The sequence below is a fragment of the Somniosus microcephalus genome, chromosome 6 (genome assembly GCF_052327205.1).
Source record: "Somniosus microcephalus isolate GS21.2 chromosome 6, FLI_Smic_1.0, whole genome shotgun sequence".
NCBI classification, from domain to species: Eukaryota; Metazoa; Chordata; class Chondrichthyes; order Squaliformes; family Somniosidae; genus Somniosus; species Somniosus microcephalus.
This window is the reverse complement of record NC_140992.1, coordinates 52,603,780-52,624,136: the sequence shown is the minus strand read 5'-3', so window position 1 is coordinate 52,624,136 and position 20,357 is coordinate 52,603,780. Positions and strand designations below refer to the sequence as shown.

General features: G+C 43.3%; 1 protein-coding gene and 1 long non-coding RNA gene across 4 annotated transcripts in view; one reads left to right on the top strand and one right to left on the bottom strand.

The window, feature by feature from the left end:
* The first annotated feature begins 1,102 nt into the window (after positions 1 to 1,102).
* Positions 1,103 to 17,787, top strand: LOC147115726 (uncharacterized). The gene is made up of 2 exons (XR_015078676.1): positions 1,103 to 1,723; positions 15,456 to 17,787. It is a non-coding gene; the product is annotated as an uncharacterized LOC147115726 (long non-coding RNA).
* Positions 9,887 to 20,357, bottom strand: part of tmem44 (transmembrane protein 44) — a 55,856-nt gene continuing 45,385 nt past the window's right edge. Inside the window, exons 10-11 of one of the 3 annotated variants that reach the window (XM_085990219.1) lie at positions 14,518 to 14,550; positions 9,887 to 12,496 (exon numbers count right to left, since the gene is read on the bottom strand). In XM_085990219.1, the coding sequence (XP_085846345.1) occupies positions 12,239 to 12,496; positions 14,518 to 14,550 (291 nt within the window). In that variant the 3' untranslated portion in view covers positions 9,887 to 12,238. Of the gene's footprint in view, positions 12,497 to 14,517; positions 14,551 to 17,876; positions 20,174 to 20,357 lie in introns of those variants that run through there. The other 2 variants (XM_085990220.1, XM_085990221.1) reach the window with 2 other exon arrangements.

Here is a 20,357-nt window from a genome sequence, read left to right as displayed (position 1 = left end):
GGCAATAGATTGGGAGAAGGGGAAGTGCAGAGAGACCTGGGTGTTCTTGTGCACCAGTCGCTGAAGGTAAGCATGCAGGTACAGCAGGCGGTTAAGGCGGCAAATGGTATGTTGGCCTTCGTAGCAAGAGGGTTCGAGTACAGGAACAAGGATGTCTTGCTACAGTTGTACAGGGCCTTGGTGAGACCACACCTTGAGTATTGTGTGCAGTTTTGGTCGCCTTACCTGAGGAAGGACGTTCTTGCCATGGCGGGAGTGCAGCGAAGATTCACCAGGCTGATACCTGGGATGGCAGGAATGACGTATGAGGAGAGATTGTGTCGATTGGGCTTATACTCACTGGAGTTTAGAAGATTGAGAGGGGATCTCATCGAAACCTATAAAATTCTGTCAGGCCTGGACAGACTAGATGCAGGAAGGATGTTTCTGATGGCCGGGGAGTCCAGAACCAGGGGTCATAGTCTAAGGATAAGGGGTAAGCCATTTAGGACTGAAATGAGGAGGAATTTCTTCACCCAGAGAGTGGTGAACCTGTGGAATTCTCTGCCACAGAGGGCGGTGGAGGCCAGTTCATTAAATATATTCAAGAAAGAGTTGGATATATTTCTTAAGGCTAAAGGGATCAAGGGATCTGGGGAGAAGGCAGGGACAGGGTACTGAATTTGGATGATCAGCTATGATCTCATTGAATGGCGGAGCAGGCTCAAAGGGCCGAATGGCCTACTCCTGCCTCTATCTTCTATGTTTCTATGTAACACAAATAAGCAAACAATCTGAACACATTTTCAGAATACATACCAGGACTTTCACCACAGTACTAAGAAAAAGAACAAACTTGTATTTATATAGCACCTTTCATGCCCTCAATGCCACCCAACACGCTTTACAGCCCATGAATTACTTTTAAGTAATCAGTTACTGTAGCCAATTTGCACACAGCAAAGTTCCACAAACAGCAATGAGTCATCTCCAGCCTGTCAAAATTCACATCAATATAATCAAAAAAAACGTCTAAAAAAAATCAACCCTCACTAAAATGGGTATTAGTGATCCTCTTCTGCACAACTTAAGAGAAAGACTGCGTCGCAATTAACTGATTCGTTAATTTCTTGCTGTGTCACTCGAATAAATGCAAGCCCTGATTTCTACTCGGCTGACAGCAGATTCCTTAAAACACCAAACACAGATCCAAAGGTTGCGGCTAATGCGAAGTAGAAAGACTTACTGACCACAGGGACAAAGTGCGCCCTTTATCTGCATCGCAACCCGCACAGCCGGCAGCATTGGAGGTTCGGCACTGGAGATCAGCACCTCCGCTCCACGCTGTGTTTTTTTTTGTTCGTTGTGTGTGATTAATTGCCCCTTTATTGAAGGCGTTGGGAGATCCATTTGAACTTTTTTGTTTCACTGAGAATGACAGATGTCGACGGACTCAGTGCGCTGGACACCAAGTACACGCAGTAAAAGCCCACCGTGCTTCTGTCGCCATTATCACCTCCACAGCCGCCTTGGAATAAACAGTAAAGTAAACACTGAAGAGTCTCACCGCGCAGCCCCGGGAAGCAGCTCCTATCAACTGGCCGACATTGTGCTCGCAGCTCCTGTAATCCGCACAAAGCCGCTCGACTCGCGCTCCTCTCACCAGCCGCTCGGAACTGACGTCACTGCCCATCGGCCGAGCGGTTGTCAACGATCATTGAGAGAGAGAGAGGGACGGTTCGGGGTGAGTGGTTTGCAAGTTTTTTTATCTGATGCTGCGGTCTTTTGGAAATCAGGAAGTACCCATCCGAAAAAAATATGATTCGGATTTGATTGACGTGGTGGAAGAAATAGCTTGTCTCCGATCACTGTTTTATTTTGGAGCTGTGTCAGCCGTTGGTTTGGCTCAGTTGGTAGCACTCTTGCCTTTGCGGCCGAAGGTTGTGGGTTCAAATCCCCCACTCTAGAGACTCAGCACAAAAATCTCGGCTGACACTCCAGTGCAGCATTGAGAGAGTGCCGCACTGTCGGAGGTTCTGTCTTTTGGATGAGACGTTAAACCGAGGCCCTGTCTGGTCTCTTGGGTGGATGTAAAAGATCCCATGGCACTATTTCAAAGAAGAGCAGCGCGATGTCCTGGCCAATACTTATCCTTCAATCAACATCTAAACACATTGCTGTTTGTGGAAGTTGCTGTGCACAAATTGGCTGCCGCATTGCCTACATTACAGCAGTGACTGCACTTCAAAAACTACCACGGCCATTGGCTGTAAAGTGCTTTGGGATGTGTGGTGGTCGTGAAAGGCACACTATAAATGCAAGGGGTAAGGGTGGGGGGTTTAAAGTACTGTAACTGTGCTTTATCAATTGGCTGGCGGGAAAGGGGATTTGTTTGCATTCTTTATAAAACCAACAGTAAGTAACATATTTTGACTCCTCAATTATTTGTTTTTCCATCGAAGCGACATTTAGGAATCAATGACTGGGCCATTCAAATATTATGCAACCCCAATGGTATTCCGTTTTGCATTCCTAAGTAGAATTTGCCCAGCAAGGTAATTGGTTTCCCTTAATATTGACTCAAGGAGCTATCCATGACACTTAGGACAGATGGCCTCATATCGTCATATCTGATAAAACTCTCTGGAGCTTGGGATGATGAACAAACAACCACTATAGGTCTTTCTAATGTGCATAAATAACAACAACTTGCATTTATATAGCTCCTTTAACGTAGTAAACTGTCCTAAGGCGCTTCATAGGAGCGTTATCAAACAAAATTTGACACCAGAAGGAAATATTAGGACAGATAACCAAAAGCTTGGTTAAAGAGGTAGGTTTTAGGAGCGTTTTAAAGGAGGAGAGACAGAGAGGTTTAGGGATGGAATTCCAGTGCTTTGGGCCTATGCAGCTGAATGCACGGCCGCCAATGGAGGAACGATTAAAATCGGGGATACGCAAGAGACCAGAATTGGAGGAGCGCAGAGATCTCGAAGGGTTGTAAGCAATGTTAACTCTAATTTTTTTTTCCATGTACGATCCCTTTAAATTTTGCTGTAGTGGCCGCGCATGCCCGGTATCTCTTCCAGCGACAACAGCTTGTGAGCGTCTGCAAGGGAGCCCCCGATTGATGCGTGCCCGCGCACCTTGGGGGGAGCATTGGTAGGGCTGGAGAAGGTTACAGAGATAGAGAGGGGTGAGGCCATGGAGGGATTTGAAGACAAGGATGAGAATTTTAAAATTGAGGCATTGCCAGACTGGGAGCACGGTGGCATAGTGGTTAGCACTGTTGCCTCACAGCGCCAGGGACCCGGGTTCGAATCCGGCCTCGGGTGACTGTCTGTGTGGAGTTTGCACATTCTCCCCGTGTTTGCGTGGGTTTCCTCCGGGTGCTCCGGTTTCCTCCCACAGTCCAAAGATGTGCGGGTTAGGTTGATTGGCTATGATAAATTGACCCTTAGTGTTAGGGGGATTAAATACGTGGGGTTACGGGGATAGGGATATGTGTCAGTGCAGGCTCGATGGGCCGAAATGGCCTCTATCTGCATTGTGGGGTTTCTGTGATTCTATGATAGGTCAGCGAGCACAGGAGTGATGAGTGATCACTGGGGGAAGCGCTATTTAGAGCGAGTTAGGATACGGGCACCAGAGTTTTGGATGAGATCAAGTTTATGTAGGGTACAAGCTGGTAGGCCAGCAGGGAGAGCATTGGAATAGTCATGTCCAGAAGTAACAAAGGCATGGATGAGTGTTTCACCAGCAGATGAGCTGAGGGAAGGGTGGTGTCGGGCGATATTATGGAGGTGGAGGTCTTGGTGATGGAGCGGTATGTGGTCGGAAACACATAGGCCTAGAAATTCACGGGGTGCCAGTCTTGCCTGGGCGCCGGAAGTCCCGCCCCGGAAGGAGCCGCTTGCGCCAGCCTGATATACAGTTTCAGCGTCCCAAACGGAAGCGGGGCACTGCTCGAGGCGCCCTGCATCCCTCTTGGGGCGCTGCAACTGAATATCGCAGTGCAACGTGCTGCAGCGCCACACGCTGTGGCACGGCGCGCTGCGGTACTGCAGGCCTTCCTCCCCTTCTTAAAGGGGAGGGGCTTGCACCAGCACGATCGGAGATCGCGAGTGCCGGCAAAAGAGCCTGGCACCGAGGAGAAGTGCCGGGCTCTTGGGACACAGCCGGCACTGCCCGGGGGGGAGCTCAGGAGGCCGGGGACGGCGGCGCGAGGAGGTGCTGGCAGGCGGCCAGCGAAAAAAATGGCCGCCCTGCACCTCCCCTTTAATTAGCGCCACTACCGCCGCAGGTAGGCCCCCCTGAACCGGTCGCAATTTGCGACCGGTGCTATAGCGGGGGGCGCGACCAAATATCGCATTCGGGGCGGTAGTGGGGCGCTGCGCACACCGATGACGTCATCGGTGGCGGCGCAGCACTACAGGCTAACGCCGCCATTAGCGCCCCGCTACATTTCGCGGGAGGCGTGGCCAGTGGCGCTAAAACCACTAAGTGCCCTCTTTGGGTGCTAACTGGTGGCACAGCCCAATGAATTTCTAGGCCATAGAGTCTTGGAGGCACAGAAGGAGGCCATTCGGCCCATCAAGTCCATGCCGGCTCTCTGTGGCGCAATCCAGTCAGTCCCATTCCCCCGCTCTATCCCCATAACCCTGCAAGTTTATTTCCCTCAAGTACCTATCCAGTCTCCCCTTGAAAACATTGGTGGAGAAATTCGGTATCGCCCCGTTTGGGGTGCAATTATCGGCCGGGCGCAAAGTTTAGCACCTGGCGCTAATTATCGCCTCCAACTGCAAACTTGGCTTCTATTGCCCCTGGAGGTGATTGGAGCGCTAAATCAGGCGCAAAGCAACTGAATTTTTTCCCCATTGAGTGTCTCCACTTCCACCACTTCCGTCGGCAGCGGGTTCCAGGTCCTCAGCACTCGCTATGTAAAAAAGTTTTTCCTCACATCCCCCCTGTATCGCTTTCCCAAAACTTTAAATCCGTGTCCCCTAGTCCTTGTACCATCAACAAGTGGGAACAGTCTTTCCCCGTCTAGTCTATCCAAACCCATCATAATCTTGTACACCTCTATCAAATCACCCCTTAACCTCCTTTGCTCTAATGAAAACAAATCCAGCTTCTTCAACCTGTCCTTGTAGCTAAGATCTCCCATCCTCGGAACCATTCTGGTAAATCTCCTCTGCACCCTCTCAAGGGACTTCACATCCTTCCTAAAGTGTGGTGACTAGAACTGGACGCAGTACTCCAGTTGTGGCCTAACCAGCGCTTTATAAAGGTTCAGCATAACTTTTCTACTTTTGTACTCAATACCTCTATTTATGAAGCCCAAGATCCCATATGCTTTGCTAACCACTCTCTCAATATGTCCTGCCACCTTCAGGGACCTATGCACATTAACTCCCAGGTCCCTGTCCCTGCACACTCTTTAAAACTGTGCCATTAAATGTTTATTGCCTCGCCCTGTTCCTTCTGCCAAAATGCATAACCTCACACTTCTCTGTATTAAATTCCATCTGTCACTTGTCTGCCCATTCTGCTAGCCTTTTCTATGTCCTGCTGCAGTCGATTGGTATCATCTTCACTGTTTGCCACACCCCCAAGTTTGGTGTCATCGGCAAATTTAGAAATTCTCTGTGTTCCAATATCCAGGTAATTTATATATATCAGAAAAAGCAGTGGCCCCAGCATTGACCCTTGGGGAACACCATTGTCTACCATGCTCCAGTCTGAAAAACAGCCATTTACCACAACTCGCTGTTTTCTGTCCTTAAGCCAATTCCTTATCCAAGCTGCCACTGACCCACCAATTCCATGAGCCTCAATTTTGTTAACCAGCCTTCTATGTGGTACTTTATCAAATGCCTTCCTAAAATCCATGTAGACAACATCCATTGCATTCCCTTCATCAATCCTCCCTGTTAATTCATCAAAAAATTCAATTAGTCAAACATGATCTGCCTTTTACAAATCCGTGTTGGCTCTCAATTAGCTTAAACTGCTCCAAGTGCCCGTTAATTTTTTCCTTGATTATTGTTTCTAAAACTTTACCCACCACTGATGTTAAACAGAATGTAGTTACTAGGATTGCCCTTACACCCTTTCTTGAACAATGGTGTCACATTTGCCACTTTCCAATCCTCAGGCACCTCCCCCCGCATCTAGGGAAGATTGGAAAATTATGGCAAGCCCTTCCGCTATCTTCTCCCCCAATTCCCTTAGCAACCTGGGATGCAAGTCATCTGGACCAGGCAACTTATCCACTCTAAGCATACCCAGATTTCTAGTACATCCTGTCTATCAATTTTCACCCCTTCCATTGCTTCTACCTTTTCCACTTCTACCGATACACATTTCAGAAATTCCTCCCCCTCCTTTCCCTTTACTCTAACATTATCCCAATCGATATTTGGGTAATTAAAGTCCCCCAATATCACCACTCTATAGCTCTTGCACATCTCTGTGATTTCCCTACAGATTTGCTCCTCTATCTCTCACTATTTGGAGGCCTGTGGAATATGCCCAATAGCGTGATCATACCCTTTTTGCTCCTCAACTAACCAAATCGATTCTGTCCTTATCCCCTCAAGAACATCCTCCCTTTCCAACACGACAATATCTTCCTTTATCAGCACTGCCACCCCACCTCCCTTTTTTCCTTCCCTATCTTTTCTGAACACCTTGTACCCTTGAATATTAAGTGCCCAGTCCTCACCGCTTTTAAGCCACGTTTCCGTTATTGCCACATCATATTACCACACGGCTAATTGTGCTTGTAGCTCACCAACATTATTCACCACTTTGTGCGTTTACGTACATGCATTCTAAACCCATTTTTGCATTTTTCATTGTCTTTCTTAGTCTGCTCCTATCTAATATGGTACTACTTCCGCCTCTAGTACTACTTTCTTCTCTAGTACTATCGGGATCAAATACGACACCAAGGCTGTGAACAGTCTGGTTCAGCCTCAGACACTTCCAGGGAGAGGGATGGAGTTGGTGGCTAGGGAACGGAGTTTGTGGAGGGTACTGAAGACAATGGCTTCCATCTTCCCAATATTTAGTTGGAGGAAATTTCTCGATTCAGACTCTTAATGCAAAGTGCTCAAATCTGCAAATGCCAAACTAGGCGAGGCAGTGGAATCGGAAGAGGCAGCTCATAAAATTATACAATGAGGTGGTTATGCCTCAGTGGGAGAGGCCCTACACCCTGGAATTCCCTCCTTAAACATGTCCACTGTCCTTGCCTCCTTAATACCCACCTCTTTCACCAAGCTTTTGGTTACCTCTCCTAACATCTTATTTGTTTTAGTGCCCATTTTTTGAATACACCTCTGTGAAATAAATACCTTGGGATGTTTTTCTACATGAAAGGCAAATATGAAATATATATAAACACATGTTGGCCAAAATATGTAAGTGGGCAGCACAATGAGAGATTAACTTCAGTGCAGACAAGTGTAAAGTACTTAACATAGGAGGAAAAATAGATGCTGTGCAGTATATTCTGTGAATGGTGTGGAAATAGCTAAGGATGAAGCTGAAAGAGACCTAAGAGTCTTAGTACACTCAATGCTAACAAATTCAACCAATGCAGAGCAACAATCAACAAGGCCATAGGTTGCCTACTTCTACCTCCATAACATCACCCGTCTCCTCCCTTGCCTCAGCACATCTGCTGCTGAAACCCTCATCCATGCCTTTGTTATCTCTAAACCCAACTATTCCAATGCTTTCCTGGCTGACCGCCACCTTGCAAACTCCGTAAACCTGAGCTCAGCCGAAATTCTGCTGCCGGTATCCTAACTCGCACCAAGTCCCGTTCACCCCTCACCCCTTTGCTCGCTGACCTACATTGGCTCCTGGTCCGGCAATGCCTCGGTTTTCAAATCCCTCCATGGCCCCTCCCTATCTTTGTAACCTCCTCCAGTCCTACAGCCCTCAGAGATCTCTGCACTCCTCCATTTCTGACCTTTTGCACAGCCCCGATTTTCATTGCTCCACCATTGATAGCTGTGCCTTCAGCTGCCTAGGCTGTAAGCTGTCGACTTCCCTCCATAAACTTCTCCATCTCTCAACCTCGCTCTCCTCCTTTAAGACGCTCCTTAAAACCTCTCTCTTTCACCAAGCTTTTTATCACCTGTCCCAATATCTCCTCATGTGGATTGGCATCAATTTTTTTTATGATAACACTCCTGTGAAGCACCTTGGGGCACCTTGGGATGTTTTACTATGTTAAAGGAGCTATATAAATGCAAGTTGTTGTTGTTGTTGAACTAAATAGCCAAACCAGTAGAATATAATTCAGAGGAAGTAGTGACAAAACGTTATAGTGCTCTGGTCAGACCACATCTTGAATACTGTATCCAGTTATGGTCACCAAGAAACAAGACATTTAAGCAAGGGGCAGCATTAGGGCCATGCAATTACGAGTCAGTGACTTCAGATCAGCAGCGGCACCAACAACATGTCCGAAGATAGTCTCACCGCCCAGTAACTCTCCGCTTCTGCTGACGGGCTCACCCTACAAGAGCTGCCATCAATCCATATATAAAATGTCAATGTAATCTCACATTTTAGCTCCACATAGGAGGGATGGAGGGTGCGAGTTATCATTGCTGCTCCCTTGCCGGAGGGTGCGAGTTATCATTGCTGCTCCCTTGCCTCTTTCCTCTTCACTCATTCATAATTTACAATCACTAAAAAGGAATAAGATCATTTTCTGCAAGTGAGGAGAGTTGAGGGTAGGGAGTAGCCCCGAGTTGCCCTAATTCTCCCCTGTCCCTTCCTTTCTCCCTTCTCATGCTGCTGGGTGCCAATCAGGCCCTATTCATTCAAGGAATGTGTCTAAAAATGAATCAGACTGAAAAGATATAGGCTAGTTACAATACAACGCAACTCTTTGCAGCTAAACCAATAAATGCCGGAATATATGCAGTGGTTTGGTCAGTATTTGGACAGATTAATGTTTTGGGTGGAGATCCTTCCAGATAATTATTTTCTCAGATGCTGATGTGTATTTGCCACAGTAGGTAGTGTAGAGTATCATTGTCTAGTAAAATGTAGGGGCAACCAAACCACGCAGCCAAGTAAAGTACGATAGCAAAATACTGCAGATGCTGGAAATCCGAAATAACAACAGAAAATGCTGGAAAAACTCAGCAGGCCAGGCAACATCCGTGGAGAGAAATTAGAGTCAACGTTTTGGGTGAACCCTTTTGAAAAGGGTTCACCCGAAACGTCGACTCTAATTTCTCTCCACGGATGTTACCTGACCTGCTGAGTTTTTCCAGCATTTTCTGTTGTTATAGCCAAGTAAAGTACTTGCAAATTGCTCCTTTCACAATCTCAGAACGGCCCAAAGCGCTTTACCGCCAATTAAGTACTTTTGAAGTGTAGTCACTGTTGAAATGTAGGAGTATAGACCCCTGACATTGGGGAGCAGCCTCATGTCTATTCCCTGCACTACCTCCAGTGCTTAAATATAGGGACAGTGTTTGGGTGCCCCTACATTTTACTAGACAATGATACTCAATACTACCTACTGGTGTCAAATACACATCAGCATCTGAGAAAATAATTATCTGGAAGGATCTCCACCCAAAATATTAATCCGTCTCTTTAAATACAATTTTCCTGATGCTAGTCTTTAAGCTAGCCAGATGATAGAATGCTTCTCTCTTACTATCTGGCAAAATCTATTTGGATTGTTTTTTCAAAATTATAAGAAAAGCAAGAGAACAAATTTTTAAAACTTTATTCAGATAAATTTTGTGTGACTGTTTTTGAAATAGCAAGGCTGTCTGTGTGTGTGTGTGTGTGTGTGTGTGTGTGTGTGTGTGTGTGTGTGTGAATAATGAAGAGAGTCATGGAATTAAATTCCCAAAGCACCAGAAAATATCCCAAAATATCATTTAATTGGAATGGAATTTGACTTATTCAGTCATTGTAAATCAGTGATCCAACTGTGATCCCCAAATAGTATAGACACTCCTTTGTTGTAAAACAGTATAGCCTCTGAATCATCATGAGCAACACTATGGGAGATCTGCTAGTAAAATATTTTTTTAAACTGCAAATGCTGGAACCTTGATGCAAAAAGAAAAAAAGCTTCAATTAGACACAAAAATCAGTCAGTGTCTGTGAAGAAAAAGACTGTTAATATTTTGGTTATAACCCTTCATCTGCCAGTTCAGTTGAAAGATTACACCCAAAATATTAACCTATGGATATAAAACAATTAAGGGGAGAAATTCGGTATCGTCTCGGTTGGGGCGCTATTAGCGGCCGGGCACAAAGTTTAGCGCCCGGCGCTAATTATCGCCTCCGACTGCAAACTTGGCCTCTATCGCCCCTGGAGGTGATTGGAGCACTAAATCAGGTGCTACACACCTGTCTTAAGGCGCTAACGGCGAGGAGCGAGGCACTACCTCAGAGCGCTGGTGAAGTTCAGGTGATGTCAGTTAGCAATGGAACACAGACAGACTGGCGCCTTCCAGTTCTTAAAGAGGAGGGGCCATCTTTCTGGCCAGCCACACCCTGCTCATCGCAGCCTTGAATCTCGGCCTGGAGAGACCTCTAAAGCAATTGTGTTGGATGCACTAATGGATAGGCCGAGGGAAAGAGCTCGGCGCTTAGGAACCTCAAAAGTGGTGCTGAGGGCCAAAACTCTTTAGGACAGTGTTAAATCTCTCCAGATGTCTCTCTCCCTCTCAACCTGCGTGTACCAAAAATTTTGCCGACAAAGGCAGGAAGCGGCCGCCTTTAAATAGCGCTCCCCCAGCCCCTTTCCAACTGCAAAACGTTCCCCTCTACCTGCCGTTGCTAGCGGCAGGGGGCGCGACTCAATATCCGGTCTGGGGCGCTACCAGGGCGTTGCACACTCGACTGACATCATGATCTGCGGGCGCAGGAGATCGTGGCGGTAGTGTTTAATGCCGCCACAAAATGTCTGGTCAATTTTGCGAGCAGCGCAAACATCGCCGCACTTGGGCGCTAGTTGCTTTGCACCCTCTTAGGGCGCTAACGGGAGGCGCTAATCAACCGAATTTTTCCTCCTTAATCTCAGCATCCCCGGACAAGGGAGAGGAAAATAATTCACCCAAGGTTTGTTCTTCTCTTCATTATCCAATGGCCTTGCTTAGAATGTGCATAGTTAATTGCTAAGTGAGAACAGGATCATGCTCAATTGTGACATCGTCCAAAGTTGAACAGCCAACTGACAGAGGGGCAATATGGCATTCAGAGCTGGGACAGTTTGCCTGCTGTACCAATCCCACTGTGAACCCAATCCATTTTCTAGATCAGGGTCAATTAGATATGCTGGGCAGACTCCGAGCAGTATTGCCACGCTGCAGAAGAAGCCTGCCACTGTAAAGCCAGAAAATCTTGTGGTGCTACAGCAGGGTTCACTGTGGGTTGTCCGCCAAAGTTACTGCAGATAATCAGGAGAAACCTGGAGCAAGTTCAACCCCTCTGTTCCTAACTTCCTTTTCAGTTTTCTGCAGATTGTATCCTTAGCTGGACAGGGCTCGGACTCTCCCTCACTTTCTCCACCCAGGGATTGGTGAGTTGAGCTGCCAATTGAAACTGCTAGTGCAATCCTGGTCACCAACCCCTGCGGAGCTCAAAAAAAATGAAGCCATTCCAACATGCTATTGTAGGAATGTTTACTGCAACATCTTAATGAACCTCCATTACCTCAAAGCTGAATGGCCTTCCTCATTTTATGATTAACATTTCCATTTCAAAGTAACAGTAACACAAACATTTAAGAAGCATCTATAAATCCAAAATACTGAAAGAGAAATAGTTCTAGTGAAAACATTACAAAATAAACCATGTTAATTGTGAAAATGTATACATATTAAAAAACATACAGGAACCCCTTAATATTTCACACATGTCACAGCTATATAGTACAGAATCTGTTTCAAAAGATTGAGCTTTGGATCTCTGATGTACATAAATATAGTGTAAGAATATATAAGTGGTGTGAGAAGACTTTTATTTTATCAATATCCAGAATATCAATATTTCCCTTTCAGAAATTAGTCACGCAAGAAATATAAAAAGGTACTTTAAAGACCTGTATTTGTCCAAATACCAGTCATACATGGCTGTATTAATATATTGGACAGTAGTCACCAGTTAATCGTAATAAATCATAAACATTTTATAATGCATATTTTTATTTTAAAAAAGTAAAAAGTTTCACATTTAAATTAAGATAATAACGACTTGCTCCTCATCGTCCAGTCCTATTTACCTCTTCCTCATATTGAGCCAAAATTGCTGAAGTTCTCTCTTCAGTCATTATGGTTTCAGTGTCACAGAGCCAAAAGTCAGTTGTTGATGTACCTGAGGCAATGTTGGTGGACAAGGAGTGTGTGCTATTTATTGGAGTCTGATCAGACATACCCAGGCTACCTGCGCTATGGTTTAAGGCATGCTCTTGTTGCTTTCCAGTCATTTTCCATTCTTGAGGCATGTCTTCAAAGTCCCACTGTGAAACAGGAAAGACAGCCATGTTTTAGGAAGCTTTACCTATTAAGATAGTTCTGTTATTTGGTGTTAGCAGAAAATACTCTATAAGCCCCTTTACAAAAGAAAGCCAGCAGTGGCTTTTGTTAAGAAATTGGTCCACATGTTTGAGGGTTAAGCTGCTACAGTCCCTACCACGTAAAATGTCCAGGTTTAAATTGGGCAGTTGTTTATCTTGGCCAAAAAACAATAAGCATTATCGATTTGCATTAATGCCAATTTTAAAGTTGCTGGTTACAGCGTCTGAAGTACTCTGTTTATTTTGTGCAGAAGCAGCTGTGCTTACTCACTAGTTCGCTCAACCAGGCAATAATCAGCCCACTAGACTGACACTAGCCACTGTTACCACATTTGATCAAACTAAAACAGGAGGGTTAGCGGTACAAGACGAAGACCAATGGCCAAATGGCTGCATGAGCTAATGAAGTTAAAATGTTCGTTTAATTTAATTGTTTTCACCTTTTGATCAGACAACTATTCCAGCAAATAACCAGCTACATCAATGGTCTAAATTCAGTAGCTTTTTTTTTTAAACGCTATCCAGACTTGATGTAGTCTCATGTGCAATGTTACATTGAAGTCATGGGCACATTTGTTTCAATTAATATAAAATTCTTTAGTAGAAAATATCTTTTTGAATCAGTCAAATGTACATTAAAAATTGGAAAGCCAGAACCAGGGCACATTAATTATGACCAGAAGTATAGAGTCAAATGTAAAGACTGGATTGACATTTGGCTCAAACTCTGTCATTATCACACGTTATACTGGCACGTACGCACCTGCTATAAGCAGTGGGGACTGTACTAATAAACAGCACAATATGTCTTTTTGGAGTGAACACAATCCTTGTAAATAAGGAGCTCTGACAGCCACTTTAATTGTGCTCATTTTGCAGATTTAGATTTGCAAAAAGTCTGTGGAGAGAATATAAAACAAATCAAATGTGGGTCACTGACCAGAAGCTAAATCTAGGATTTAGCAGGCAGTCAAAGATCTTTAGGGAACAAAGTTTCCAGAGGTTTAATTTTATTTTTTTGTCACAAGGAGGTTATTTTGAGGGTTTCTGTACTGGTGGGGCTGACTTGAAACTATTAGTTTGATTTTCCATAAAAGATATTAGCTTATGTACAAGCAGTTATCACATGAAACATTTTCAAACTTAGTTGTACTTGTTCATGAGGCAGCACTAATATTCGCATAGATTGAAATCATTTTATATACAAATATTTATAAAGTAGGAAAAAGATGCTTATATTCAAAAAAAGTTTTGGATATATGGAACCCCATTCTTAAATAGTACACATATAAAATGAAATCGTGACATAAAATTGACTTAAATGATTATTAAATAATTCTGAGTATGACAGTCAGAATTTTCACAACACTTTTATTTTAATGTCCACAACATTGAACATTTGAAGGGGATGTTATAAGTTGCTATTGTTAAAAAGGTCCATTCTTGACCTAATCCTTTCCACTTAGTAAAATTATTTGAGCTCAAGTACAATGAAATTTAACCAGATTACAAATGAATCTTAAAAGTTTCTATATGCAAGAAAAAATTCTGTTGAAATAGACTAGGATGCCATTAAAATGAAATTTTAAAATCTGTATTTTATTTCAGCTAATACATTGTGACTTTGTGACTTTGTAAACATGTAGATTTTGCTGCAGTTGTGCTTACTTGTGAGTTAATAGGTTTGTAAGTAACTTCAAGCACATGACCATTCCTGCACTGCATAAATTGTATGCAAAACAATGAGAGAATACACATAACAATAACAAGTCACATCTCATTAAGTTTTAATAGTTTTTTTTAAACATGTAGCTTTCCCAAATCAACCTGATTTAAAAATTAGACTTATTTAAAAATGAATGAACCTTATTTAAAATCAAAGGGATACTTTCTCATGAACAAATGACATGGATAAACTGCCCCCTTGTTAGGTTAGTATCAAGTGAAGTAGTATCAGTCCGTACCTGTTCTGAGTTTAGGGCTTCCAAGTACTTTTGCTGCAGGGTAAAAACACAGATCAACAGAACTAAACAACCATGTTCAGCAATTTAACCCAGAAACAGTCTCCGATTGTGACCCCAATTCCAGTTATTTATTTTTTTTAAATGTATAATCAGCATTGCAACTTCAAATGTAAACACTGAAAACAGCTAAAGCCCAGTTTATACTGCAACCCCAGTAATGAGTTTTCACCCTGACAATTTGAATCAAATATTTTTAGAGTCGTGGGGATGTCTGATTGTTCAACTGGCAGACAGAATAACATTACCCACACTTAATGCATGCATGCATGGAGCTTCCTTTCCCGTTAGGTTTACTGCATAGGGTAGCTTTTATGAATACACGCCCCCAGCGCAGAGCATTGCTCACCAGAGATGCATATTGAAATTTCGGGTACAGAATTAGTGGGTCTCACAGGATTTTCAAGCAGCTATGTCCTCCTGTTTACACCAAGCTTTGAAGCACTAGCATACTGTAAAGAATATTAGTGTTAAATATTTAGAAAGAAGTAACTTGCATTTATATAGCACCTTTCACATCCTCAGTACATCACAGCCAATGAATTACTTTTGAACTTGAGTAAAAAGATATTTTAGGCAAGCTCCAAACTTAGTTCAAACTAATTGCAGTAAATAACTGCATAGTTAATAATTGACCATTTAACATGATTCAACTACAAGTTTGGATTAAATGTGATTTAATAGGTGTAATAATACTGTTTATTGAAAATCCCGTTTTCCTATACTATAATACTTATATAAGTATAAAAGCATCTGCATGACATTCACCAATGAATGGAAATGGCTTTTTTCTATTTGCTTTATCAAATTTATACACTGATTCTGACCTTTTCATGCTGAAGTTTAAGATAATTTACATTTTAAAATCTTTTTATTTGCAGGTGAACTCCGGTGATTCCTTAACCCCAGCAAAATGTCAGTCTGTTTAACACCTTTGCAGATTCTACATGGGCACACCTTTTAACTTAGAAGAGAGTGTGAAAAGACAGTTCAGATTTAACTACTTCACACAAAGTAGTGCATGCATGGAATGGACGGCCAGGAGAGGCACTGGGGTTTGACTGTACCAGCAACTCAAGAGAGAGTTGAATAGGTATCTGGAGAAAAAAAATGCTAGATCGGTGCAAGTAGTACTGTGGAATAAGCTATTTTCCAGAAACTGGGAACTTCTAGAGCGACCACAATTGCTTTTCTACAATTGAGAAATTGTACTTGATGTGGATAAATGTAATATATGTGTCAGCTGTGGCTCAGTTGGTAGCACATTTGCCTGAGTCAGAAGGTCGTGGGTTCAAGTCCCACTCCAGGGACTTGAGCGCATACAACTAGGCTGACACTCCAGTGCAGTGCTGAGGGAGTGCTGCACTGTTGGAGATGCCGTCTTTCAGATGAATCGTTAAACCGAGGCACCGTCTGCTCTCTCAGGTGGGTGTAAAAGATCCCATGGCACTATTTCGAAGAAGAGCAGGGGAGTTAGCCCCGGTGTCCGGGCCAATATTTATCCCCTAACCAACGTAACAAAAACAGATTATCCGGTCATTATCACATTGCTGTTTGTGGGACCTTGCTGTGCGCAAATTGGCTGCCGCGTTTCCCACATTACAACAGTGACTCCACTTCAGAAGTACGTCATTGGCTGTAAAGCACTTGGAGACGTCCAGTGGTCTTGAAAGGCGCTATATAAATGCAAGTCTTTTTTTCTTTTATAGAGGTGAGGAAAAAAATAGCTACAAGTACACAATGAATGAGTATATCCTGATGAATCGAGAGTAAGAAATAGACCGAAGATGATTATTGACCAGTCATAGAAAGATACAGCACAGAAGGAGGTTATTCGGCCTATCGTGCCTATGCCAACTCTTTGAAAGAGCTATCCAATCAGTCCAATTCTCCTGCCCTTTCCCCATAGCCCTGCAAATTTTTCCCCTTCAAGTATTTATCCAGTTCCCTTTTGAAAGTTATTATTGAATCTGCTTCCACCACCCTTTCGGGCCGTGCATTCCAGATCGCAACAACTCGCTGAGTTTTTTTTTAATTCTCATCTCACCTGTGGTTCGTTTGCGGTGTCCTCTGGTTACTGATCCTTCTGCCACTGGAAATAGTCTTTCCTTACATACGCTATCAAAATCCTGCATGATTTTAAACACCTCTATTAAATCTCCCCTTAACCTTCTCTGCTCTAAGGAGAACAACCCCAATTTCTCTAGTCTCACAACAACAACTTGTATTTATATAGCGCCTTTAACGTAGTAAAACATCCCAAGGTGCTTCCCAGGAACGTTATAAAACAAAATTTGACACCGAGCCACATAAGGAGAAATTAGGGCAGATGACCAAAAGCTAGGTCAAAGAGGTAGGTTTTAAAGGAGCGTCTTAAAAGGAGGAAAGAGAGGCGGAGTGGTTTAGGGAGGGAAATTTAGAGACAATTTAATGGAGGGGTCGAGAGAAGTGGTGTTGAGGTAGAGCTGGGTGTCGTCAATGTACATGTGGAAACTGACGCTGTGTTTTCGGATGACGTCGCCAAGGGGCAGCATGTAGATGAGAAAAAGGAGGGGCCCAAGGACAGATCTTTGGGGGACACCAGAGGTAACTATGTGGGAGCAGGAGGAGAAGCCTTTCCAGGTGATTCTCTGGCTATGATAAGAATGGAACGAGGCGAGTGCAGTCCCATCCAGCTGGACGATGGCGGAGAGGCATTGGAGGAGGATGCAGTGGTCAACGGTGTCAAAGGCTGCAGACAGGTCGAGAAGGGATAGTTTACTTTTGTCACACAGGATGTCATTTGTGACTTTGATAAGCGCCGTTTCAGTACTGTGGCAGGGGCGGAAACCTGATTGGAGGGATTCAAACTTGGAGTTCCGGGAAAGATAGGCACGGATTTGGGAGGCGACAACACGTTCAAGGACTTGAGAGGAAAGAGTTAGACATCCATGGTACTATTCTAGTAAATCACCTCTGCGCCCTCTTTAAGCCTTTGACATCCTTCCTAAAGTTTGGTGCCCAGAATTGGACAAAATGCTCTAGCTGGGGCCTAACAAATGATTTATAAAGGTTTAGCATAATTTCCTTGCATTTGTACCCTTTGCCTCTGTTTATAATGCCAAGGATACCGTACGCTTTTTCAACTTGTCCTGCCACGTTCAAAGATTTGTGTACATGCACCCCAGCTCTTTCTGTTCCTGCACCCCCTTTAAATTTGTACCATTCAGTTCATATTGCCTCGTCTCATTCTTCCAACCAAAATGCATCATTTCACGCTTCTCTGCATTAAATTTCATCTGCCATGTGTCTGCCCATTTCACCAGTTTGTTACTATCCTCCTCACTGTTTACTACATTTCCGAGTTTCGTGTTACCTGCAAACTTTGAAAATACGCCCTGTATATCCAAGTCATTAATATACATCAAAAAGGGCAATGGTCCTAATACCGACCCTTGGGGGACACCACTATATACTTCTCTCCAGTCTGAAAAACTCCCGTTCACCACTACTCTCGGTTTTCTGTCTCTTACCTAATTTTGTATCCATGCTGCCACTGTCCCTTTAATGCCATGGGCTTCAGTCTTTGATTTGTCGATGCAAAATGTTGTTAAGACATTTATTTAGAAGGCATGCAGTTGTTATTTTCTTGATTAAAAAGAGAGAGAGTCACTAAGCACAGGCAAAATAACTGATTTTTATTCCGATAAGTCTTGGGCAATTAATTGGGGTTGAGGTGTTGACAGACCAGGATTTTAAAGTTAATATATTTGGGTTGTTTAGTAAGTTGACATTTTAACTTCACAGCATTGTATGTAACATTAAGTGACTGGCATCTCTAAATTAGCAAATCGCTAAAATAGCACCTATTTCCCCAAAGTAGTATGTCAGTACTATAATAAAAGAAATAATGTGATTGAATCATAGAATGGTTACAGCACAGGAGGCCATTCAGCCCGCCGAGCCTGTGCAAGAGCATTTAAGCTAGTCCCACACTCTGCACCCTCCCTGAGGCCTTCACATCCTTCCTAAAGTGCAGTGCCCAGAATTGAACATAATACTCCAGTTGAGGCCGAATCAGTCTTTTATAAAAGGTTCATCATAACTTCCTTGCTTTTGTACATAATGCCTCTATATGAAGCCCAAGATCCCATATGCTTTTTTAACCGCTTTCTCAACCTTTTTCTCTGTTCATGCACCCTCTTAGAATTGTACCCTTTAGTTTATATTGCCTCTCCTCATTCTTCCTACCAAAATGTATCCCTTCACACTTTTCTGCGTTAAATTTCATCTGCCACATGCCCGGCCATTCCACCTATGTCCTAGTGAAGTCTATCACTATCCTCCTCACTGTTCATGATACTTCCAAGTTTTGTGTCATCTGCAAATTTTGAAGTTGTGCCCTGTACACCCAAGTCCAAGTCATTAATATGCATCAAGAAAAGCAGTGGTCCTAGTACTGACCCCTGGGGAACATCACTGTGTACCTTCCTCCAGTCTGAAAAACAACCGTTCACCACTACTCTCTGTTTCCTGTCACTTAGCCAATTTCGTATCCATGCTGCCACTGTCCCTTTTATTCCATGGGCTTCAACTTTGCTAGCAAGCCTATTATATGGCACTTTATCAAACATCTTTTGGAAGTCCATGTACATCACATCAACCACATTGCCCTCATCAACCCTCTCTGTTACCTCATCAAAAAACTCAGTCAAATTAGTTAAACATGATTTGCCTTTAACAAATCCGTGCTGGCTTTCCTTAATTAATCCACACTTGTCCAAGCTACTGTTAATTTTGTCCCCGATTATCGTTTCTAAAAGCTTCCCCACTAGCGAGGTTAAACTGACTGGCCTGTAGTTGCTGGGTTTATCCTTACACCCTTTTTTGAACAAGGGTGTAACATTTGCAATTCTCCAGTCCTCTGGCAGCACCCCCATATCCAAGGAGGATTGGAAGATTATGGCCAGTACCTCTGCAATTTGCACCTTTACTTCCCTCAGCATCCTAGGATGCATCCCATCCGGTCCTGGTGACCTATCTACTTTAAGTACAGCCAGCCTTTCTAGTACCTCTTCATCAATTTTTATCCCATCCAGTATCTCAACTACCCCCTCTTTCACTACGACTTTGGAAGCATCGTCTTCCCTGGTACTTGCAAAGTACTCATTTTGTACCTCAGCTATGCTCTCTGCTTCCATGCGTAGTTCTCCATTTTGGTCCCATATCGGCCCCACCCCTCCTCTTACTACCCGTTTACTATTTATATGCCTATTAGAAGACTTTTGGATTGCACAACAGAAATGAAGGATTGGCTGCCAATTCCATATTGGCAACCTAAACAGTTCTTTTAACGAATTTATTTTACTTTAAATTGTTAACCTTTACTAAATTATTTGGTGCAAGTAAAAGATGTTGCTTCACAAAAACTACGTACCAAACAACGTGTCTGTGAATAGATAAACCATTTATTTCATGAACAGAGTCGAAGTATCTTGGTTAAAACACTGCATCCATGAAAATGAAAGGGGGAAAAATATGCACAACTTTTTCTTCTAGCATGTGATATTACACGAGTTGACTGTTCTTTCCTTACATTCATGCTTTGTGCTGTTCATTCCTTTAACAGCAAAAGTAACAAATTCTTATTGCAAGAAGACTAGGAGTAAAATAGCATTAAGTGAAAGTTGAGTTGATAAAGACTGGTCTCATTCACAATTGTCGGTTTCGCCCAACTTGCACAACTAATTCTTAATATGGACTTAAACAATGTATATTTGTGTGAATTGCAGGTTTAACACTTT